Source organism: Caloenas nicobarica, chromosome 18 (assembly GCF_036013445.1).
Source record: "Caloenas nicobarica isolate bCalNic1 chromosome 18, bCalNic1.hap1, whole genome shotgun sequence".
Taxonomy (NCBI): Eukaryota; Metazoa; Chordata; class Aves; order Columbiformes; family Columbidae; genus Caloenas; species Caloenas nicobarica.
Genome location: NC_088262.1, coordinates 11,257,592 through 11,282,306, shown reverse-complemented (window position 1 = coordinate 11,282,306; position 24,715 = coordinate 11,257,592). Strand labels below are relative to the sequence as shown.

The following is a 24,715-nucleotide window of genomic DNA, read 5'->3' as shown; positions in this document are numbered from 1 at the left end:
CAACACATCTGCAGGGGTGCAGACAGGCCTGATGTCCCCTGCCAGCCCTCTGAGCTGGCCAGACCCAAGAACATCCCAGCCCAAGGCTCAGTGTCAGCACTGGGCTCTGCTGATGACTCTCTGGTGTGAACATTCACTTCATGCTTGTTCTAGAAACTGTATTTGACTACTATTTCTAATTAAACCAAGATGTGGTAATTAGCTCATCTGTGAGGTGCCTGTTGTGGAGTGATTTGGAGGTGGAAAAGGAGCAGGAGAGAGTAGGAGGAGAGTTCCCAAGTCATATCCAGTCCTTCCTCCAGGATTTTGTATGAGGGAGGGACTGAGGGGATGGTGGTGTCACTACAGACAACAGGTGTCTGTGATTATATCTGTGCACAGGCTAGTGAGCACAGAAGTTACAAAGCAACATTGTAAAATATAATTGAAATGATTTTAAAGTATTTTAGCTGCTGGCAAAAGGATTATCATCAAAAATGTTGTAAAAATCACAACCCCAGTAACTTCACGCTGTTCTGCTTGGGAGATGCGATGGCCAATGAACCCTTGGCTTCCTTCCCCATCAGAGGCAGGGCCTGATGACCTGTAGTTGTGTACAGATAGTTTTTGTCATGTTGCACAAGTCTGATCCTCCATCCATTGGGTATTTTTGGCTCTCCTCTGTGTTCTTCAGCCCCACTCGTACAATTTTCTAGCTCCTACCTGCCTATTCATTGAGAAAGCCTGTGCTCCCATCTAGGAATATAGCTTGAAACCAGCATTAATAAACTTGTTTTCAAAGCATCTCTTTGCTTCTCTGTCTGTGGAGGTGGAAGAAAATTTTATGTTCCCTTCACTTTCTACTTATTTTCAAAGAATTTATGAAATGTGGAGTCATCTTTTTTTCTCAGATATGGAAGAGCAGGATGGTGACAGATTACCCTGTCTGGTATTGGCCCCTCGTGCTGTTATAATTGATCTAATTCAAATTTCCAGTGGTGGAAGTAACAAATGATTCTTTTTGAAGAAGTGTGTGTATTTGCTGAATTTCTAAGAGAGTTTCTGAATCATGGGCCAGTAAATTCCTTCAGTGTCCTCCGCATATCTTGTATCCTGCTTGGAGGGGCAGGAAGGAAATGATGGAGTTTGAGCTGGATGATGCTGTTTTTCCCATCTCATGAACAACTTGGATTTCAAGAAGTTGGTGTCCTTTATCAGGAGGACACTGTGTCCTTCATCAGGACACTGTCCCCTTTGAAGCGAAACAGCTTTTCCACGTGAGAGGTTCTCTGTCAGCATCACTGCACTGAGTGGGAGACTGAAGGGCGAGTCCCTGCTCAGACTCTGGAAAGGAGAAAAAAAAACCCGAAAAAATCCATGTTTGCACAAGGTGTCCTTCTCCCTTCTTCACAAGCAAAAAAAAATGTGTTGCGGCACCTAGAAAAAAATTCAGGTATAGTTGTGAAACCAGGGAAATCTACAGCGTGGGGACACCAGGGACCAGCATTTCCAGTCGCTGCTGTCCCTCCCAGTCCCTGTGGTGCTTTAATGTCCCTGTATAGTGACTTATTGTGCCCGCAGCCTGGGGCGAGGTGAGCCTTTCTAAACTCCCCTGGCAGCCTCCACAACCAGGGACTGCACTGATGTCTTCGGCCACATCCATTGACCTCCAAGTGTTCCAGCCACAGGCATTTCTCTGTGTGTAGCGGTGCTGGCCAGGTCTTCCTTCTCTTGTGTTATACAGACCTGGGTGTAATGTCAAGTCTTACTGGGTAATGTCTTACAATGATGACAGCAATAGACTCCCCCATATAACCTGGAAGGCTCAGCCATGAAGATGGAGAGTGGCCGAAGTGCAGTTTCACACTAATTAATTGCCATTGCTTTATTCTTGGTTAACGGGAAGATTCTGAAATATCCCACTTGCAGATGTGGTACCTACCCGAACTTTGCAGAATGTCGTTGCACCCCCTAAGTCCTCTTGCTTTTCAACCTCCAGGCAGACCTGGCAAACCTGTACCTGAAAACCGGTGTGAAGAACATAGGCACCGTGTTCCTGATGACCGACGTGCAAGTGGCGGATGAGCAGTTCTTGGTGCTGGTGAATGACTTCTTAGCATCAGGTACATCTCTTGTTGCTTGATTTCCCCTCTCTCCCTTTTCAGTGTAGTTATGGTAGCATTTGTGGTACTAGAATAAACAGAAGGGCAATATATGAAGTAAGCTAGAAGATATGCGGGTTAAGTTCTGGACTAAAAGCCGTGATAAGGTCTCCTTTGTGAGGGTGCACTCCATCATCTGATAGATTGTTTTTCTTTCTCTGATGTTGTGTACCTAGTTTTCCCATACTTCATGGTATACTGCATACAGTTGTTAAGTGATGTGTCTGTTGTGACATTGCAGCTGAGGACAGAGCCCAAGGAATGTATCAACAGATGAAGAGTTTGATTTGTGGATCCCATGCATCCACACTCTAGTTACCTAATAAAGTTTTTCCTGGCTAGAATATTTGACTGGAATATCTGCAAGTTAGTGGATGGTACAAAGCCACCAGATGACCGTGTCTGTGTGCGTCACCTAGCTGCTTGTCCCATTCCAGTCCTTTTCCTCTTTGTTTTTCCATTAGAGTTTTTGAGTTGTTGCTTGCCCAAACAATTGCAGAATAGTCAGCCTACACACAGATGCTCTGTTTCACTGCAGAACATGGCACGAGTATGTGTGGCTGAGCACTCCCTGTGCAGGGTGCACTGCAGCTACGGTGCACATGGGAGCATGCAGCTGTGTCACCGTGACCGCAGGAGGTAACCCAGCATGGGCATATTCCCCAGATTCCCTGGAAAATCACTGCTACCAACTACGTGACACTTTTTTCCTTATTTATGAGTTGGGAGTGGGAAGACACCAGCTGGTTCAGGTGACCTCCGTGGATGGTGAGGAATGGAGAGTTGACAGCACAGAGGAGTGATAGTTTGTGCAAAACTCGAGAGTTGACATATGTGGCTGTAAATTGGCCAGATGGTTTGAGCAGCAAACAAGCCCTGCCTGTGATAAATTTGTAACCAGGAGTAAAGACAGGGTTTGTTGTGGAGGGCGGTGAGTAGCTCCTATCACCTGTGTAGATTACACAAATATCTCATGACACAAAGTGAAGCTCTGCAGTGTCCTGCAGCAAGGAGCAGGCCAAGCAGCCTGGCTTTGGGATGTCCAGGTCATCTTACAGTGGTTTGGAAAGGTGTTACATTTTCCTGTGGTTGCTATGTGGGGAAGAGGGTGCAGATCAGAAGTCCTCACTCAGGGTCTGGGGAGGCAGCTCAGAATTGTAGCTAGACTGAGGACTGAGGAAGAGACCACGGGAGGGACCATGACAAGTTTGACAAGAGCAAGTGCCGGATTTTGCACCTGGGACACGGCAACCCTGGCTGTACATACAGACTGGGGGACGAGATGCTGGAGAGCAGCTCCATGGAGAGGGATCTGGGGGTTCTGGTCAGCGGCAAGTTGAACATGAGCCAACAGTGTGTCCTGGCAGCCAAGAGGGACCCGTGTCCTGGTGCACCCCGCACAGCAGGGCCGGCCGGGCAGGGAGGGGATTGTCCCGCTCTGCCCTGCGCTGGGGCGGCCTCACCTGGAGCATTCACTGTGTGCAGGGCTGGGGACACAGGAGAAAAGGAGATAAAGCTGCTGGAGAGTGTCCAGAGGAGGGACATGATGTTGGTGAAGGGTTTGGAGGGGAAGCCGTATGAGGAGCGGCTGAAGTCCCGGGGTTGGTTCAGCTGGAGCAGAGGAGACTGAGGGCAGAGCTCATGGGGCTGCAGCTCCAGCAGGGGAGCAGGAGGGGCCGGGCTGAGCTCTTCTCTCTGTGACAGTGACAGAACCCAGGGAACGGCAGAAGATGTGCCAGGGAGGGTCAGTTGGCCATGAGGAAAAGGTTCTTCACCCAGAGGGTGCTGGACACTGGAACAGGCTCCCCAGGGAGGTGTCACGGCCTCAACCTGACAGTGTTCAAGAAGAGACTGGACAACGTCCTCAGACACACGGTGTGACCTGTGGGGTGTCCTGTGCAGGGACAGGAGTTGGACTCGATGATCCTGGCGGGTCCCTTCCAGCTCAGGACATTCTATGGTTCTATGACCTCCCATAACGTGACCTAGTGCCACCCAGTGGGTGCTGGCTGAGGGCTTTGGCTGCTCCCTGCTCTCTGCAGGCTTGTTTTTCTTACTTGTTTCACTTCTTTTCATCACCTAAGGAGCTAGAACAGAATATATATTTTAGACTCTCTTATAAACGAGCAGCTATCTGATTAGTGTCTTTTCCTAAGTGATTAGTGCTCATATTGACAGTATCTCACTCAATAATGATGATTTCAATCAAATCAGAAGAGAAGGGAAGTGAATAGGTGATAAATTAAGTAACCAGAAAAAGAAAAATTGGCTGGGTATGTTTTTGGCAATCAGTTGCATAACTATTAACTTTAAAAAGTTTTTAAAAGATTTCTGACTTTTAAAACGTTTTGGTGATGTGGGAGTTCTTTTACCAGCACTGGAAATGGCATTGAACAGCTGCAGGAATTGTACAGATAACTAATTCATTTGCAAAACTGAAATTATTGCATTATTGTGTATAGCATATCAGGTATTTGCTATTTTTTTTTGTAATCTAATCAGCACTGTAGATCTGACAAAAATGGACATTCTGCACTTTGGCTTTATTCTATGTTTGTTTACCTCGTGCTTTTATAAGAAAGTTTGCTCTCACAAGGATTTATTTTTTAGCAGAATTACCTTCTGTGCCACTTTTCAGCTGCTGGGGCCTATGGGCACCTGGCACAACAATTTTTCTCAAGGAAGGGTCTTCCCCAAGCCCCTGAAGAGGGAGGCAGCTACTTCACTTTGCTCTGAGACTGCAACAAAATCCAGACCAGTAAACCCAAACCTGCCCTCTTCTCAGGTGAAATCCCTGATCTCTTCCCTGATGACGAAGTAGAAAACATAATCAACAGCATGAGGAATGAAGTCAAAGGCCGGGGGCTGGTGGACTCCAGGGAGACCTGCTGGAAGTTTTTTATAGAGCGTGTTCGACGACAGCTGAAGGTGAGACAGGCTGGGGGGGTTCGGGTCTTTGCCGTCGGCCTTGGTGCAGGGGCATGGGGTGGAGATGCTTTGGGCTGCCTGGTAGGGAGGTCAGACCGCAGCCTGAAAGGCTTTTCTGCCCATTCATGATGGGAACTGTGATGCTCTCAGCAAGTAGTACTGAAGCGTAGGAAATGGTCTCTGTTGCCATCACTTCTTGGGTGTTAGAAAGCACTACGGGAGTCGAGCATTTTCTCTTTCAAGAGCTGAGCAGGACCAGCCACTCCCTTTTCAAAGCCGGGCACAGGGGTGCATCAGGACTAGGTCTTGCTGCTTGAAAGAGTTGCTGAGGGGATCAGTGTTCGTGTTGTTGGGGATCCATAGCCAGAAGAATTTAAAAAGTATTATCTTAAAAACAGAGTGCTGGGAACTGAGTGGCATGCAACGAGCTTACAGGATTTCTTCCAGTGCAGCCCATATTCCAGCATAGAAAGGCCTTATAAATATGTCCTAAGATCCCGAAACAGTTTCAGGACTGTTTCCCACGCATGCCCAGCTCATGGGGAAAGCACAGTGAGGTGTACAGGAGAGTGAGACTCTTCCAGAAGGTGTTTACCCCTCTGCAGAGCTGCTCAGTGCTGCTGGTCCAGGGCAAGGAGGTGGGGTGGGCAAAGAGTGAAGCCTTGATCTTTCCCAATGAAAGCCTATCCTCCTTCTTACTCACTGCTTGGTTTGTGTTGATGGGACACGGTCACTGAGATAGGGTGGCCCATTGCTTTTTTGATGTAGGAAGGTACATGTTTAGGATGGGTAACAACTGGAAAATTAATTTTTGAGGGAAAATTTGGGGACCATGCCACAATGTAGATGCCCAAGGAGAGGGAATGCAGTCCTGCTCTCTCCCTCTCTGAGAGTAGAGGGGATTTTCTGATGAGCCCTGATGCTGTTTTGTGGCTCTTCAGCACCTTGGTTGTCTTCTGCTTGCTGCCCCCTCCTGGATCTATTCCTGTTAGTTATTGTGGTGCACTGGAAGGGCAGTGTGAATATGATTTACTCGAGGCTGATCCCTTTTCTTTGTCAACCCTTCTCCTTAACCGCGTGTTACAGCAGATGGATGGGGTCAGCTAGGAAGTATTATTTATGCTTATAAATAACTCCAGGGTGGGTGTCAGAGGATGGACCAGACTCTGTTCAGTGGTGCCCAACGCCAGGGTGAGGGCCAACAGGCTCAGACTGAAACACAGGAGGGTCCAGCTGAACATGAGGAGAAACTTCTTTGCTGGGAGGTGCCAGAGCCTGGACCAGGCTGCCCAGAGCGGGTGTGGAGTCTCCTTCTCTGGAGACATTCAAACCCGCCTGGACCGACCTGTGTGATCTGCTCTGGTGACCCTGCGTGAGCAGGGGTTGGACTGGGGGATCTCCAGAGGGCCCTTCAGCCCCAACCAGAATGGGATTCTGTGAAGAGACCTTTTGTACGTGGACAGCTTCCTGAAGCTTGCCTGGCCCTACAGAACAACGTAGAGGTGCCCAAGGTGTATGCTTGAAGGTGCAGGAAGGATTTCTACGTGTCTATCCCCACGTGCAGTTGCCATGGCAGAGGAGCAGAAGCTCTAAGTTCAGCTGCCTCTTCTGAAATGGAAACAAAAGTGGGTTTGTTACAGGCTGCCTTTTGTGGCTTCTAAAAATCAGATCATGGTGGAGGTGTTGACCCATTATAGAGACATCTGAGCAGACAGCAGCCTGTCCTATGGCACTTGCTAAGGTACCAGCCAGGGCTAACAAGTGGGAGAGGGATGATGCATTGAGTGAGATACACTGCTTCCCAAGCTGGTCCTTGCTCTCGTGCTACTACTTCATTGCATGGTGGCAACTTGTCTGTGTCCTTCTTTGTGCCCAATTAACAAAGCTCATAAATCCAGCTGCAGTGGGCTCGCAGGAAAAGGGCTGTGATGAGCGGTGCTGGCAGGTTTTGGTCCTTGGGTCTTATCTTGCTGTTAAAGCTGGTGGTGAGGCAACGAAGAGGAAAGGTACTTTGCCTCGTCCTAACTTTGTCTGTCATGGTTTGATTGCGAGGCGACAATAAACCGTGGCAGATGTATTGTTAGCCCCCTCTTCCCCCCCTCTCCCCCGTTTGCTCCTCCCTCTTCCCCCTTCCCACTAAGGACAGGCGATTGGGAGGGAAAGAAGGACCGAGAGAAGAGAGTTGGAAAAACTAAAAATGTTTTACTAATGCTACTAATAAAAATAGAGAGGAAATAATACAAAATATACAAAATCAATCTTGAAAGTCCCGGCAACTGCTCCGGCAGGTGTAGGGCCAGCACCCGAAGTCCTGGACTGGACTCCGCAGCCAACCGGAGCTGGATTCAGTCTGTCACTGGGCCTCAGTTCGCAGGGACGACTCACAAGGTCCTCTCCCGATGTCGGCCATAAGGAAAAGGGACGAGATCCTCGTGATCTCCCACTTTTATATGAAGTATCACGTGAATGGGATGGAATACTTAGTTGGTCGGTTTCCGTTTACTACTTCTCGTTGCCCCTCTCGCGGGATGTACATCCATCCTTATCAGTGACCTTGCATTCCATTGCTATGTCTACCAAAACATGTATCTAGCTTTTCAGGAAAATGCAGTTAGTAAAAAAGACTTGAGCTGACAGGGAAATTCACTAAAAGAGAAACTTGTTTGTAAAAAAACCAGGACAATGTCCTTCCAGAAGGAGTTTCCTGCTGGCAAAGGCAGAGCTTGTGCTGCTGAGAGGAGCTGTGCAGGCAGCTGTGGGGCAGGGCGCTCCCAGCCTGCAGGAAAGGCAGGGGGTGAGGGAAGGGTTAAGGCTGGAGGAAGGAGAAATGGTGCAGGGCAGGGAGGATGCTGGGCAGGGGAGTAACAGCCCCTTGACCAGGCTCCAGAATAGTGCAAAGAGAGATACCCAGGTGCCCACGTACACTGCACGATTTGCTGCAACTCAGAAACTTTTAGCAGCTGTTGGGCTGAAATAAAAGCTTGAAAAGCAAAGGACCCACTGGCAAAAATGCAATGAGTAGGGAAAATATATTCACAAATGCTTTTATTTCTGTTCTGCTTTGTTTTGAGATTTCTCTATTCTAAAAAATTTCTCACTCTGATAAAAGCAGATTTTGAGTTTGAGCCACCTCAAATCTTTTCAATGGTGCTTTCGGGGAAACAGCCCAGGCGGGCCTGTGGTCCTGCCAGGAGAATTTAGATCCATTCACTTTAATTCCTGGTTGCACCACTTGAATATAGATGCCAGTTCCCTGCTGTGCAAAGCTTTGTTTCACTGCTGAAGCAGGGAAGAGTGGTTTTATTAAAACCCAGCTCCAGCCTTGAAAGTGTGCCAGGCTTCTGCTTTTGACCATAGCAATGTTTAACACCATTGCTTGTCTTTATTGCAGAGAAAAAATGTGTTCGCTGCCACATTATGTCTTTTCCACGCTGGGCTTGCTGGCCTGAAGTGCAAGAGCTCCAGGATTGAGGTTGCTGTAACCTCAGCTGGTGGTGTGAGATCTTCCATTCATGGAATCCCAGGCTGATTGGGGCTGAAGGGCCCTCTGGAGATCCCCCAGCCCAGCCCCCCTGCTCACGCAGGGTCACCAGAGCAGATCACACAGGTCGGTCCAGGCGGGTTTGAATGTCTCCAGAGAAGGAGACTCCACACCCGCTCTGGGCAGCCTGGTCCAGGCTCTGGCACCTCCCAGCAAAGAAGTTTCTCCTCATGTTCACATGGACCTTCCCGTGTTTCAGTCCGTGCCCGTTGGAAGTGGATGGAAGAGCCTGGGCTGGGCCGTGCAGCTGGAGCCCTGCGCCTGCTCCTGGCTGTGTCTTCTCATGTTCTCCTTCCTTGGGCTCTGCAGGTCGTGCTGTGTTTTTCGCCCGTGGGCAGCAAGTTGCGTGTCCGCAGCAGGAGGTTCCCTGCCATCGTCAGCTGCACAGCCATAGACTGGTTCCAGGAGTGGCCCCAGGAGGCCCTCGAGTCCGTCAGCCTCCGCTTTCTACAAGAAACAGAGATTGTGGAGGTGAGCACCTCACCCACCAGCATCTGGGCCTGCTGGGGCTGTGCCTGGGTTTGAGTTCCTCTGCGGGGTGCAGGGTGCTGGTGGCAGCCAGGTGTGACATGTCCCTCTGCTCAGTGCAAGCAATGCCTCCCACGATGGGGACAGCACTGCAGGGACAACACTTACCTGGGACATCTGGGTGACTGTTCAGAGAGGAATTGCTGGTAGCTCTGTACTGCTTTAGGATGAGAGAAAATGGCCTCAAGTTGCGCCAGGGAAGGTTCAGATTGGGTATTAAGAAAGGTTTCTTCCCGGAAAGGGCTGTCGGGCATTGCAACAGGCTGCCCAGGGCAGTGCTGGAGTCACCATCCTTGTGTAGGGGTTGAACAGACGTAGATGAGGTTCTTAGGGCCATGATTTAATGCCAGAGTTAGGTTATCGTTGGACTTGATGATCTTAAGTGTCTCTTCCAACCAAAATTATTCTATGATTCTAATTAACTTAAGCAAACCATGCTCGAAATACAGTCCAGGTTTTTCAGAGAGGAGCATGGACCTCAGCTGAAGCGCAGCCGTGGACACCATGTCGTGTTTGTGCACCAATAGCACTGCCAGACACACGACTGCTTTGCAAGCGAGAGCGGCAGCTTACAATTTGGTGCAGAAAATAACCTAATGCTTATGGTTATTGCCGGGAACATGGGCTTTTCTCTCCACAGGCATGTCTGAGCGCCTGTAATTCTCAAGGGCAAAAATATGTCAAGTTCTGGTTGATGACAACCTGCTGCTAGACTAAAAGAGATTCAGTTATGTTTATTTAGCTTTTCTGGGCAGAATTTTTGAAGAATAAAGTCTACAATGTTTCCTTTTATGTGTGCACTTTCCCTATTTGTACAGGAGAAAACCCCAAATTTATGCTTAAAAGGCTGTTATTTTATAGAGCTTAATGCTAGAAAAATTGCTTGGAATAAGATAAAATATGAGATAAAAAGATATAAAAAGAGGTATACAGTACATGAACAGACAAAGTTATTTTAGAAATAACAGATGAAAAGGAATCAACTTAAATGTTACAGCCTGGATTTTGCTGCAGCAGAATAAAATGTTAATAAATTCCTTTATATACAGCACAGATCTGCACTAGATATAGTTGTTCAGTTTGAAATATTTTCTCCTTGTCTTCTCATCTTACTTTTAGGATTCAGTGAAAGATTCAATTAGCAAATTCATGGCCTATGTCCACACAAGTGTCAACGAGATCTCCCGATTGTATCTGAGCAATGAGCGACGATATAACTACACCACTCCAAAGTCCTTCCTGGAGCAAATCAAACTCTACCAGAATTTGCTACTGAAGAAGGGCAAGGATTTAAAAGCAAAAATGGAGCGGCTGGAGAATGGCCTGGAGAAGCTCAAGAGCACATCTGCACAGGTAAGCAAACCCTTGGGATTAAAAGCTGATGGGTTTTCGTGTTTCTCTGTTAGAGGCATCTCCTCATCCTGGTTCGAAGGAAAACTTTACAGGCTGAAACTGTGCAGGGTGTAAAATTTGTGCTAGATCCTGGCTCTAGTCTGTCGTGAACTGGTTCCCTGAGGAGCAGGAGTTGTGTTCTGTACTGGAAAGGAGAAGAGAAGGGCTGTGTGTTCAGTCCCTGCTGTTGGTGTGGTGCCAATCCCTCATGAAAGATCGCAGGAACTGAAATGAGATAGGGATCCGACTGGCTATGTACCTCTTTTAATGATTATATTTCAGTTGTGCTGACAAAATACCTTATAAAATAGAGGAAGATCAGTGATTTTTGGAGTTGCACCCAGGAAATCTACAATGACTTCAGCAAGAATCCTTTTAAAATAAGGCTGATGTTCATTTTTCCTTGCATTATGCTATCCATCTTTAAGAGAAACTACTGCACGTCTGAAATGTAGACCAGCCATCCCCAAATCACCCTGCTAAGGACCAGCACTGGCACTCTTTTGCGGTAAAGACTAGATGTTGTTTTGAGTATTTCACAAACCTCTCTGTAGTGACTCAAACTGCCTTTCAGAGCTTTGCTGCTTACACCTTTTGCTAACTCCCATTTTTCTCTCCATTTCATATTCTATTAACTCTTACAAATGTTCACTTACAAGCTCCTACTGTGGCAAATGGACCTCTCCTGAAGCTGCTCCGAGGAAATGCAGGGGGTTGGTGTGAATGGAGGACTAGCAGGTTCAACTCCTTCTGTATATATGCTCTGGATAACGCTGGTGACATAAATCACGTCTGTCACGCTCAGTAGGGTATGTGCCTCGCTGGAGGGTGATGTATGGGCTTTATTAGTGCCTCTCGACTCTGAGAGTCTGCATCTCACTTCAAACACTTGCTTTCCTCATGGTGCAGGACAGGTCTTTGAGGACGCAGGAGGGGAGTGGGCATGTTTCCTGTCCCCTTTGCAGGTTCTGTCATCTCCTGCGTAAGGATGCAGCTGCGGTTGAACAGCCCGTAGCAGAGAACACCCGTTAGAACCAGCAGCGTCAACCAGAGCGATAGGTACATGTCCTCACTGCAAAACAGACCTCACACCCACCGTACCTATGGGGGAAAATAATTTTGCTGACCTGTGCATTGCTGCTGGTTTTGATGATGTCCCAGTGATGGAAAATTTGGGTTAGGCCTATTTTTTGTTGCAAGCAACTAATATGAAACGAACCTTTTGAGAGGAAACAAGTCCCTGTAGTGTCGATCAAACATGTGGACCTTTTGTATTCTTCAGTCGTATCTGCATATGGGTGTTTTGTTGGCAAGGGTTCTCTGACCAGCCACAAAAGAGGTGCTGAGCAGTGGTGGAGGGCTGGGGAGGAGATGGGGAGCCACAAACCTGGGGGTTTTGTCTGTTTTACTGTTGTGAGAAGGATAAAAGAATGTAATGTTCGTATCTGGTTGGAGTAAGGCTGGGTGAGAAGCACCTGTTTGTGAAGTTCCTGAAGATGCAGAGTAGTGAGGAGAAATGTGTCAAATTTGAATCTGAAATTAGCACTGGGGGCCTAAAATTAAACACCTGGAGTATCAGATGTGTGCAATAGTCAAAACTGCTGCTGATTTGAACCAAGAGTGTGGATATTTAGCAGTAGTGAAAATCATACTGGAATGTTCAATCTTGTCTGAACTTTACATCCACCCATGGTTGGTCCTGGTGCTGAGGAGGTGACAAGTCTTACGTCCCAGATGTGTCATCTCCAGGTTGTGTCCATGGTGCTTGCAAGTGATATGTTGTGGGTTGTTTGGTTTGGTTTTTTTTTCTTTAAATTTCAAAGCAAAGATGGAGGATTTTGGTACCTGGATGTGGCCTTACGTCTGAGGATTAGTGCTCCCATCACCAGGATTCTCCAGTTCCCTGCTGCTTGGATGCCATGGCAGGTTAATTATGAGTTTTATGCATTTCTATAGACCTTCCAGTGTGGCCTCAGCATGAGGGGCTGTTGTGCAAATAGTTGCAGGGTACTTTTTGACTTAGCCATTCCAGCTTCAAAATAACCTCCTTTTACTTGTTTCCCCTCTTCACCCCCGTCCCTGCTCTTTTTTTTTTTCTTTTGAGATTTGGACAACTCGATACCGTTGACCAACTTTTCTTCTAAAGAAATGTTTTCTCTTTCCTTGCATGCCTCACCATGCCTCACAATTACTGTTCTCAGTATCCAGAAAAGCAGAAGCCGGCTTCCAGTTATTAGGATGTAAAAGACTTAGGAAGATGCATGGGATGAGTCATTTGTTTTTCCGAGTGATATTCGCTATGAAGAGGTCAGCACTCTGTTCAGAGCCCGTTGCTGAGTCATTTTTTGGATGACCTTGGTTAATATTGCATCACTGGATTCCAGGTCCAAGTCTTGCTTGCTCTATCAATTAGTCGCTGACCTTTGTGATGTATTTTGTGTTCTTGAAACAAAGCAGGGAAAATGAGATAAAATGAGTCTTCTGGGAACCTGCCCTGCAGGTTTTCTGTTCTTTAATAATTCTTCTTGTTCTGTCCTGGTCGAGTGTTTATGGGTAAGAAGACCAACAAGGCCGATATCCTGGTGGGGGTTTGTTACAGACCACCCAACCAGGATGAAGAGGCAGATGAAATATTCTGCGGGCAGCTGGGAGAAGTCTCCTGATGGCCAGCCCTTGTTCTTGTGGGGGACTTCAACCTACCAGATGTCTGCTGGAAATAACCACGTGGCAGAGAGGTTAATAGCATTCTCTCCTCACTTTGGGGTGATGGTCTGCTGTGATTTTCCCTGCTACCTCCGTCTCTCTTTGTACAATTATTCTCTTGTAGTTCTTGTTTTCTTTTTTTTTACCAGCTACGTGTTACCCAAAAGTTTCCAAAGTTTTCCAAAGAAGCAGAAAATAGTTCTGTGTACAAGCTGCCGTCCTTTTTGGTGTGAGAGAGGGGAAATCTGAATACCTGGTTACCGTGATGTTTGTAGAAAGAGAACTTTTCATGCCTTTATTCCTGATGTTGCTGTGCCAGGGACGGCTCCGCACGCCATTGACGGGAGCACATTTAATATTTCTGCTGTGCCTTCCCAAAGGAGGCGGCGTGAGCCCTCCCTGCTCAGCGCTGTCTCATCAGGCGTTTTCATGTCTGGGCATTAGGCTGTGTGGGAAGGGAGGAGAAATGGATGTGACAGACTGGTTTTGCTGTGGAAACGAGCCTGGCATTAAGGGAAACTTGTTTGGTGTGTTGAGGGGGTGAAACCGGAGGAGTAAAGTTCATAAATCTGCCTCCCCAGTGCTACCCCCAGGACACCACTAAAGAGAGTGGATTTAGTTATTTAACCGTAGCTCCTATTTCTCTCTTTTCACTGCCCAAACACTATCAAATTGTCCCTGTTCAACTGTGTTTGAGCTGTAGCCTCACTGGGGAAATGTGATTTGTTTCCTTATATGGGTAAGGGAGGCTGGAGGTCAGCAAATGTCCCCTAGATGTGGTGAGGTCTGTTAGCAGAGGGTCCTCAGCTCCCACTTGGATCATTTCCACTGGGAATTGAACGTGTTGCCCAAGCCAAACTGGGCAGGGGCCTTCACAGTAACACACACCTCTGGACTTCCAAATGTTTCATTCAGGCAAAGCCCCAACTGAATTTCTTGCTTTTTTAAAATCCCGACAATGTTATAGCAAGTCATTTACCCTTCCGTTGTTACACGTGCTTGGCTGAAAGCAGGTTTTGTCAGGACATTTTCTGTTCTCAGGGGCTGTGCTGAGGGCTGAGTTTACATCTGCTGTTGAGTGCTGGTGGATTTTAATCCCTCGCTTGTTTTGTTGTGGCCTTGTAAACCCCTAAAGCTCCCATTCGTGTATGTATCCAGCACATCATTTTTGGGCAGAAGGTCCTAAGCCGTATCTGCCATCGATGAAGCCTCCCACTTCAGCTTCCTGCAATCCCCAAAGATGTGGAGCTGAACAAGAAGCTGCTGCGGAGTTTGCTGACTGAAGGGATTACGTGCTCCTGCAAGGCTGGAATCTTTTGGATTTACAGTTGCGTCTTTGTCCGGGTGAAAACAGCATTGTAGTGCTGGGCAGCAGGAGGTGACAACGGCTGAAGTGCACAAAGAGACTCCTAAGAAACCGTCCTCCACTTGAAGCTGATGCCGAATGTCGATAGCTTCAGTTTATATGATTGCAAATTGTGCTCCCTCTTCTGGTATAAAAATGGAATTATCAACAAAAGCAAGTGTCTGACTTGCCTTCTAGTAAGTATTTTTATGTAGGTAAAGATGTATCGAAGGAGCTCTAAGTAATCCTTTATGCGCCTGACCTCAGGACAGGGAAAAACTCCATGGTCTGCACAGAGCCTGTGGAAATTCATTGATATGGTGCTTTTAGAAAGAGACTTTCTGTCTTTGAGTGAGAGCCAGTGTGAGCTGCCCCACCATGGGAGCGCTCCAGCCTGTTGCTGAAAGGGCTCCTACCTTACGGGTGTGAGCAGCTGCTCGGTGGAACAGTGCGTGAGGAGCTGCTAGCACTGCCGTGCCTCGTGGCTGCCAGCCGAATGGGGGATCCCTTCTCAAGTTCATTTGACATCATGAACTGGGGCACAAGTGTGATGGGAGCGGCTGAGGGAGCTGGGGGTTCAGCTGGAGAACAGGAGCTGAGGGGAGACCTTCTGATCTCTGAACTGCCTGAAAGGAGCTTGGAGCCAGGGGGGGTCGGGCTCTGCTCCCCAGGAACAAGCGCCAGGAGCAGAGGAAACGGCCTCAAGTTGCGCCAGGGGAGGCTGAGGTTGGATCTTGGGAACAATTTCTTCCCCAAAGGGCTGTCGGGCATTGGAACAGGCTGCCCAGGGCAGTGCTGGAGTCACCATCCCTGGAGGGGTTGAACAGACGGAGATGAGGTTCTCAGGGACATGGGGCAGTGCCAGGGTGGGTTAACGATTGGACTTGATGATCTTGAGGGTCTTTTCCAACCAAAATGATTCTATGATTCTACAATGTAAATCCCCTTGAGCCTTGGACGTTTGACAAGGGCTGTATGCGTCAGCAGATCCCAATCATGATGCTTCTGGTGTGAAAAATGCCCTTAGTGCCACAAGTCCATAGGACCTGTTGGTTGCAAGGGAACCAATGGGCATCTTCTTCTGCCATGTGTGTGTGGGGTGCGGGAGGGAGGAGGTGTGTGGCAGGGTGTGCCTGGCGAGCAGGCAGTTCCTGGTGCACAGGACCTCCTCAAAACCTGCATGTGGCAAAATAACACATGCTCTGTTCTGTAGGCATCAAGGCTGAGAAGAGAAAAAAGTGTAGCTGAATTGTAGTGCGTCATCGCCACTGCCAAACACACATGCATAGTGCATGCATGCCTCCGTTAGAGGGGACAAGATGTGACACCAGATCTCATGTTCAAAGAGGTGACAGCTGGATGTATTTGGTTTTCTGATGAGAACAGCTTGCCGTGAATGCCTGGCCTATGGTGAGGCTCCTGATTGTACAAAGGCTATCCCAGGAACACCTGAAATTAAAGTTTCCACCTACTTCCCATCAGATCGTGCTCAAAGCAGTGTTTGCATTGCCCTAGCACCTTAGTCCTGTTTCCAGGCGGGGAGCAGGGCTGGGACAACCTCAGCAGCTCCATCTGCTGATGGGGTTTCTCCCCTGCTGGGTTCCTCACCGCTCGCAGGCTGCTCCGGTGTGTGCACCACACACACGGGCTCTCCGACCCTAAGCCAAGCAACCATGAGCAAAGGAGAGCAGCAGATCTTGCTAACAGCTAGAATACCACTTTTCTGTGCTACCACGTCATTGCTTGCTTTGCCCACAGGCCCTCTTTGCTTTTGGGTGCTACTCAGCCCCTCTGGAGTGTGACCCTGTGCTGCTGTGCAGGGCAGGAACAGGTTGGTGCATGTCTGTGCTCCCACACGTGTTTCTTCCCTCCAGGTAGATGAGCTGAAGGCCAGGCTGGCAGCCCAAGAAGTGGAGCTGAAGCAGAAGAATGACAATGCTGACAAGCTGATCCGGGTGGTGGGAGTGGAGACGGAGAAAGTGAGCAGGGAAAAGGCAATTGCTGCTGAGGAGGAGCAGAAAGTGGCACTTATCACCCAGGAGGTCGAGCAGAAACAGAAGGACTGTGAGGAAGACCTGGCCAAAGCTGAGCCTGCCCTGGAGGCTGCCCAGGCTGCTCTGAACACCCTCAACAAGGTAGGGTAAGGATTCCGCTGGGAATCCAGTATCTGCCATCTGCACTGGGGCAGGGGGCAATGTGATCTGATGGCCCAAATTTTTGGGCAATGTATTGACCCTCCTCCAGCTTCCTCCCAGCTGGTGCATACTGGGTTCTTGGTGTAACTTAGAGCAGCGGCGAGGCTGCACCAAGTTGCCTTTTACTCATGTCTATGGAGAGCAGGAGGAACTGGAGGTGGGTACTTCTTTTGCACCTCTTCTTCACTGTTGGCTGGCTCCGCTGCTTGTTGGTTCTGCCCCACAAGGAAGGGCAGGTCACCTTAGAGTCATAGATCCATAGAATCACATGATGGTTTGGGCTGGAAGGGCCCTTCCCAGCTCTCCCAGTGCCCCCCCTGCCATGAGCAGGGACATCTGCACCAGCTCAGGTTGCTCAGAGCCCCGTCCAGCCTGGCCTGGGATGTCTCCAGGGATGGTTCAGCCACCACCTCTCTGGCCAACCTGGGCCAGGCTCTCACCACCCTCAGGGGCAACAATTTCTTCCTCGTGTCCAGCCTGAATCTCCCCTTCTTTAGTTTAAAACCATCACCCCTTGTCCTATCGCAACAGGCCCTGCTCAAAAGTCTGTCCCTATCTTTTTTATTGGCCCCTTTTAAGTCCGGAAAGGCCTCAATGAGGTCTCCATGGAGCTGAACACCCCCAACTCTCTCAGCCTGTCACCCTCCTTCAGGACCCAGGGATGAGTGTGTCAGAGGGATCACCAGCTCTGTACCTCTGTTTTGCTCTCCAGGCACTGTCTCTGGCTCAGACCTGTCTGCCAGGGTGGAGGACGACATGCAGGACAGATGGCTGGGCTCAGGGCAGGGGCACAGGCCAGATGTTGCTCCAGAATTTTCTGAGGCTGTTCCTCCTGAGCTGTGGGGGTTGAAGCTGTAAGAGGAGAGACAGGAGAGGCTGCTGGTGTTCTCTGAATGACTGGTTTTGGTTGTCATGGCCCTCCTGTGGCAGGAAGGACTGTGCCCTTAGCTGGTCACAGCAGAGGTGGGGGCGGTGTTGCAGGACATGAAGGGTGAAGCACAAGCACCCCTTTGTTTCAGTGAGAGGCAGTATCAATGCTGTTTGCTTGCGGTATTTCTGTGCAAGCACACAATCAGCACAGCGGGACCACCCCAAAATACCAACAAGGCAGATTTTACACCCAGCTCCTCCGTGAGCCTTTTTCCCCAGCAGTGTAGTTGGTGCTGAGAACGTTGCACAGACAGATCTTGTGTGAGCCCTGCAGATCGGTGTGCTCAGGCATGGGGCTGGCAGGCTGTGGCTGCGGCTGGCAATGAACATGAGTTCCCACTTCACCCATCTCCTGCTTTGCAAAGGGATCCATGGTGGGAAGGCTGATGTACTCCTCCGAGTCTCTGGCAGCCCACAGCAAACATCTTGCTTGGCCAAGGGGGAAGACAAGTTGGGGGAGATCCAGAGGTGTGGTGGGAACAGTTACCCTGTTTCCCTGAAAATAAGACAGGGTCTTATATTAAGTTTTGCTCAAAAAGATGCTCACTTTTTTACATGTATAGCTGCCTGAACACTATTTAAATTGACTTTTTTATGAACTGTAACTTGGGCTTATTTTTGGAGTAGGGCTTATTTTTCGAGCATCCTCAAATATCCTGAAAAGTCATGCTAGGGCTTATTTTCGGGGTAGGGCTTATTTTCAGGGAAACAGGGTAGTGACTTCTTGGGCTCTTCTTGGTGTCTTCCCCTCATAGGTTCCCTGCTAGGGACAAAACATTGTGACCTGAGGGTTCGGACTGATCTTCTCCAGCTGTATTGGGGCTGGATTTTTCTTGTCCTCTCCTTGTCAAAGATATTATTCAGGCCATGTTGACTGCGGCGCTTGATGTCTGATCCACACGGGTGTGCTCACAGGGCAGCTTTTGGTTTGACACAATAAGAAGCGCTGGCACAAAGTCTCATTCCATGTTTGGATTTATCTGGTGCTGGGGTGTCTCAGATGAGGAGAGGACCTGTTCCTCAGCAGGGTCCTCGGCTGGGCAGGACACGGCTGTGGGTGGAGGGCAGTTGGGTAGCGAGTGCGGTGTGACCTCTCAGTAGAGCTGCACGTTACTGCTCTAAGTAATCCTTTATGAGCCTGACCTCAGGACAGGGAAAAGCTCCATGGTCTGCACAGAGCCTGTGGAAATTCATTGATATGGTGCTTTTAGAAAGAGACTTTCTGTCTTTGAGTGAGAGCCAGTGTGAGCTGCCCCACCATGGGAGCGCTCCAGCCTGTTGCTGAAAGGGCTCCTACCTTACGGGTGTGAGTAGCTGCTCGGTGGAACAGTGCGTGAGGAGCTGCTAGCACTGCCGTGCCTCGTGGCTGCCAGCCGAATGGGGGATCCCTTCTCAAGTTCGTTTGACATCATGAACTGGGGCACAAGTGTGATGGGAGCGGCTGAGGGAGCTGGAGGTTCAGCTGGAGAACAGGAGCTGAGGGGAGACCTTCTGATCTCTGAACTGCCTGAAAGGAGCTTGGAGCCAGGGGGGGTCGGGCTCTGCTCCCCAGGAAGAAGGGGACTCCAAAGGAAGATGCTGCTGGGGACATGTCTGACCCTGAGGTAGCCTTCTGCAGTCAGAGCAGTCCTCAAGTGATCCGTTTAGGGAAGACTTTTGGTACCTTGGAAGGTTTGTCCTTTAAAGCCACTCCAGAAGTTCACGTTTGGAGCCCGACACTTTGAGATGTGCCCCAGAGACACATACCTACAATTTATCTTGACCTGAGGTTCACACAGCATCCTGGAGCAGAAAACTCCTGCTGCACCCAGGGCAGAGCAGTGGCCAAGCACCAGGTGCAGCTGGAAAATCAGAATTAATCCCACGATTGCAACAAGGCAAGGCCTCAAACCATGGCTCAGTCATAGCCCCGTTGGGGGAGAGGAAAACAACTCTCAGTCATCAGGAATGGGTTTGCTGTTTCAATTAGCTTTCAGAAAACATGGCTTTGCTGCAGAGATGTGTTGCCTTGGCTCTTGTTCCTGGAAGGGAAAGGACTGTACAAAGGGAAAATGTTTGTCTCTTTATTAGTTTTGGTTTCGTGCTGGAGCTGTAAAATATTTCATTAGGCGAAGATCAGGGAGATGCTGGGATTTTTCTCTAGGGACCTGTGAAGCTGCAGTAGCAGAGCACTGGAAGGCATGGTCTCCTTTACCTGCTGATTGGAGATGTACCAGAGAGCTTGACCTGCTTGCTGATGTGAATAATCAGCAATATTTATGTGTGTATATACAGTTTCTCCCCAATTATCTGTCTTATTTGGGCAGCACTGTTATATGCAACATTAATAGGGAAAATAGTGAGAAAAACAAAGAAGAGCAAACAAAAGAAGAACAACCATGTCTTTTCAGACTTGTATAGTATATACATAAAATAATTAAGGTAATAGTTATATGGACCACAATGAATGACAGGCGAATTATGATAGAACCAGCACAGAGCACCTGCAAAATAAAAAAAGTGCAAAGCCAGATGTGACAGTGAGTTTGAAAACTTAGGAAATCAGGTTTTAGAGACAAAAATGCCCCTTTATCTCTTCCAGTACAGTTTGTCTGTGGGCTGTTCCTCAGCATCTTCATCCCCTGGGCCCTAAGGAGTGCAGGACACGGAACTCAGGGGATCTGATGTTTCGGCATCCTCATCTCATTTTGGGGAGGAGGGAAGGGGGAGATGAAGGCACAGTGACTCCGGGACTGACTTCCCCTGCCCGTGGGTCTCTGTTTGGCACAAAGCACTTGCGAGAGGAGGCAGAGTTGTCTTGGGGAGGCGGCTGGGCAGCCTGTGCCCCTGTGAGAAGAAGGATGGTGCTTGGCCAGTGCTGCTCAGTCTGTGCACAGGTTGCAGCGAGCAGAAAACAGTGACAATATCAAAAGCAACAAACTTGCCGTGCAATTGCCCGCGAGGAATATCCCCCTGGAGATGGTCCAGAGACATCTGAGGATGCCATAGTGGTTCCTGAGGCAGGTGACACTCAGTGTCCTGTCTGGTTTCCATCCTGGGGATACTCTGGTGTGCAGAAGAAGAATTTAGAGTGGTTTATTATAAGGTTGTAGCATGAAGGGTGTTGGTCTCTTCTCCCGAGTAGTGATAGGATGAGGGGAAATGGCTTCAAGTTGCACCAGGGGAGGTTTAGATTGGAAATCAGGAAAAATTTCTTAATGGAAAGGGTTGTCGAGCATTGGAACAAGCTGCCCGGGGCAGTGGTAGAGTCACCATCTCTGGAGGGGTTGGACAGACGCAGAGATGAGGTTCTCAGGGATATGGGTTATTGCTAGATATAAGTTATGGCTGGACTCAATGATCTTAAGGGTCTCTTCCAACCAAAATGATTCTATGATTCTGTGATTAAAATGCAACCAATTGATGCCATCAGGGAAAAGGGCAGAGCTCCTTTTACCTGGTACCCAAGTTCTTCAGAGTGGCACTCACCATGGCTTATCCTCTTCCCATGGTGCCGGAGACTCTCACAATAAGGAAGGAAACCAGGTACCCCATGCTGCCCAGGGCTTCCTCCATCTCCTGGCCAGGACAGCATCATCCTCCCCTCCATCCAGGGCAGTGGTGTCCTTGTTCCTGTCATGCCACGGAAGTGCTCACTTCCTAGGGAAAAAACAACAGCATCCACTCAGCATCGCATTGCCACCGAGATGCAGGCTGTGAAACACGGGCTGCTTTGCCAGAGCCCCCCGAGCAGCAGCCCCAGCACACGGGCCACGTCATCCATGCTGCTCCCAGCTGAGCTGAGCTGGGTGCTCGGGACACAGGAGGGAACGTCGGGCTGCTCGTCTGTGCTCACGGTTGGCTCCGTGTCATTGAGCATGTTAATTAGAGATGTTTCACACTGGAAATGCACACAGCTCCCAAGGGCCTGTTTCTACCAGCTCGATTATTAAGAAAAGCTCAAAGCAAGCGAAGATGCATTTAGGAATAGATTCATGGCAGATACCTTTATCTAAAAAATGAATGCTCAAAAGTACCAGACTCTCCCACCTTGCTGCCACAGACAGAAACTGATAGAAGCAGAATATCAGAGAATATAGATTAAAAACTATTCAGAACTGATAGAAACAGGAGCTGACTGAAACTCATAGATTTTTCTTAAACCGGTGTTGAAACAGCCCTTATCCTTGTTTTGACAACAGCGTGTCATCTGAGAACAGCCGATTTACCCACGCTGGTTTTCCTATGCTAAAGCTAAATCGCGTGTGCGTGGAGACAAGATTTAAGATGTCAGCAGATCAAATCCTCAGCATTGCTTTACTGTCACAGTTGCAAGGGTGTTAGGAAATAGGTGCTTTCTCCACAATTCAGCTTTTTTTTGCTTAGGTTAAGATTCATCCCACTTTCTATTAGGGACTCACTAAAGCTGCCTGTGTTGGTAGTGGAGGAGGTGGATTAGCTGATTTTCTTGTGGGGGGACTGTCTGTTCACCCCAATGGCTGCTGTCCTGCTAAAGGTGCTTGGTTTAAGTGCCTAAATTTGGGCTGGATGATGGCCCCCGGGGTACACACAAAAAATTCAACAAGACCTCAATGCAAGGGTGTCTGGCACAGGGAGTAGTTGAGCACGAAGGGAAGATCTTCAAGGCAGTTTTAGAGGGGCCGGGGGCAATTTGTAGAGGTTATTATTTGGAAAGTTTTCCTTTTTCCTTATCCTGATCTTCTGAGCGGGCAAAAAACCTCCTGCAGCAGGGAAAGGGTGGGAGCATGGGGAGGAACACGGTGCTGGGCTGGTCCCGGTGCAGGGAACTGAGCACATGTGCTGCAAACATGCACAGGGGTGATTTAAAGGCAACGATGTTCAGGCTGAAAGAAACCCAATTTATCAGATTGATAGCTTGGGAGCCTGACTCTATTAGTTGCAAAGTAGAAAGCAAGCCCATTCATTTTTGTCTAACAACCTTGTTTTCCCATTTTCAGAAGAATCTGACGGAGCTGAGGTCCTTTGGGTCACCGCCTTCAGCTGTCAGCAATGTCACTGCAGCCGTGATGGTGCTGATGGCCCCGGGAGGAAAGATTCCCAAGGACAGGAGCTGGAAAGCAGCCAAAGCCGCCATGGCCAGGGTGGATGGCTTCCTGGACTCCTTGATCAAGTTCGACAAGGAGAACATCCACGAGAACTGCCTGAAAGCCCTTCAGCCCTATTTACAGGATCCCAAGTTTAAACCCGAATTCGTGACCACCAAGTCCTCGGCGGCGGCCGGGCTCTGCTCCTGGGTGGTGAACATGGTGCGGTTCCACGCGGTGTTCTGCGAGGTGCAGCCCAAGCGGCAGGCCCTGAGCAGGGCCAACGCCGAGCTGGCGGCGGCCCAGGACAAGCTGGCCAGCATCAAGGCCAAGATCGCCGTAAGTGCTTGCCCTTCGGTGGGACCCATCACACTGCTCACTGCCTGGGGAGAAATCCTCCGCTTCGGAGAAAGCTGCTTCTCTGCGCTCACGTGTGGGGTGGGAATCCAAAGATTCAGCAGATTGCAGGCTGTTCTGCCCCTTTCACTGCTGCTTTCTACATTTCGTCTGTTCTTCGCCAGCCTTGCTTATACCTTGACAGGAAGGCTGATTAATAATTCTTATTATTCCCACCTCATTTTCAAAATGTAATTTACCTCTACTTGTGGGTCCTCAGGAAACTCGTCGTCTCGAGTCAGTGTGTTGCTGGGTGGGGAAGAGGAACCGGAGGCTCATTCAGAGCACTCGTAGCACATGCTGGGCTGGTGCCCCATGCTCAGTCCCCAATGATGGGTGTGTTTTGCAGGATGAAGACTGCTCAAATAGGAGGCTAATAATTTGTCCCTGCACAGCTCCCTGATGGCAAATCTTGTGCATCATCCTTATTTAGTGTTTTGCTACTTAAAAAAAAAAAAAAAGCAGCACAGCAGGGACATCTTCACCCAGCCTGGCCTGGGATGTCTCCAGGGATGGTTCAGCCACCACCTCTCTTGGCAACCTGGGCCAGGCTCTCACCACCCTCAGCGCAAACAATTCCTTCCACATGTCCAGCCTGCATCTCCTTCCTTTAGTTTAAAACCATCACCCCTTGTCCTATCACAACAGGCCCTGCTCAAAAGTCTGTCCCCATCTTTCTTACCGGCCACTTTTAAGTCCGGAAAGGTCTCCCTGGAGCTTCTCTTCTCCAGCTGAACCCCCCAGCTCTCTCAGCCTGTCCTCCCAGCAGAGCTGTTCCAGCCTCGCATCATTTCTGGGGCTCCTCTGGCCCCTCTCCAGCAGGTCCATGTCTGTCCTGTGCTGAGGAACCAGAGCTGGATGCAGTACTCCAGATAGCAAAAAAAACCCCGACAAATAAGTCAATAAAGTCAAAATAAGCAAAAAATATTCACAAGTAAGTCAAAATATTGACTTATTTTGTGGCATGTGCCCCAAAACCTGCGTTTTTTTAACAGGCTGTGGATCTGGCATCCTCCTTCATGAGTAAAGGGTCCTGTGTGGCTGTGCCTTCATACTGATACCACGGTGTGTGCAAAATCCTCTTTAAAAACCAAGATGTGTTGTCAGCTGGGCTGACAGTTCTGTGTTTAAATACGTGGCTTTGAGATGTGCACCTGGAGGGGGGCAGCACCGCCCCTCCAGCTGAGCTCGTCCGAGGACTCATCTCTTCCACCAGCACGTCTTTGTTTTAGAAAATAGATAACTCTTTTGATGCCTCCTAGGGTTCTTAAAATGCTTGTTACATTTTTAAACTAAAAATATTTTAAAAAATACTCCAGATTTCTCCAGTAGCCCCTTCCTGCCGCAGAGGTGGGCACAGCACCTGGAGCAGGGTTGGATTTAGAGGTATTTAGCCTCTAATTCTCCCATCTCAGATGTGAAATACGGCACTGGGAAACGTTTTTCATCCCTTTATGGTTCTTGTTTCTGAAGCTTTTAATGCCTGAGCTGCTTCTTTTCTTTCTTTTTTAAAGAAGTGGGATTTTGTTAAAGGAAGTGGCAATCTTGGGGGGATTACTGGTACCCTACCA

The 24,715-nt window shown here is 48.9% G+C and overlaps 1 protein-coding gene across 1 annotated transcript in view; it reads left to right on the top strand.

Moving 5' to 3' along the window:
- DNAH9 (dynein axonemal heavy chain 9) overlaps positions 1 to 24,715 on the top strand; it is a 205,756-nt gene that overhangs the window by 90,406 nt on the left and 90,635 nt on the right. Inside the window, exons 45-50 of the mRNA XM_065647527.1 lie at positions 1,979 to 2,102; positions 4,927 to 5,069; positions 8,920 to 9,081; positions 10,258 to 10,491; positions 16,453 to 16,713; positions 22,662 to 23,087. Of these exons, the coding sequence (XP_065503599.1) occupies positions 1,979 to 2,102; positions 4,927 to 5,069; positions 8,920 to 9,081; positions 10,258 to 10,491; positions 16,453 to 16,713; positions 22,662 to 23,087 (1,350 nt within the window). The remainder of the gene's footprint in view (positions 1 to 1,978; positions 2,103 to 4,926; positions 5,070 to 8,919; positions 9,082 to 10,257; positions 10,492 to 16,452; positions 16,714 to 22,661; positions 23,088 to 24,715) is intronic.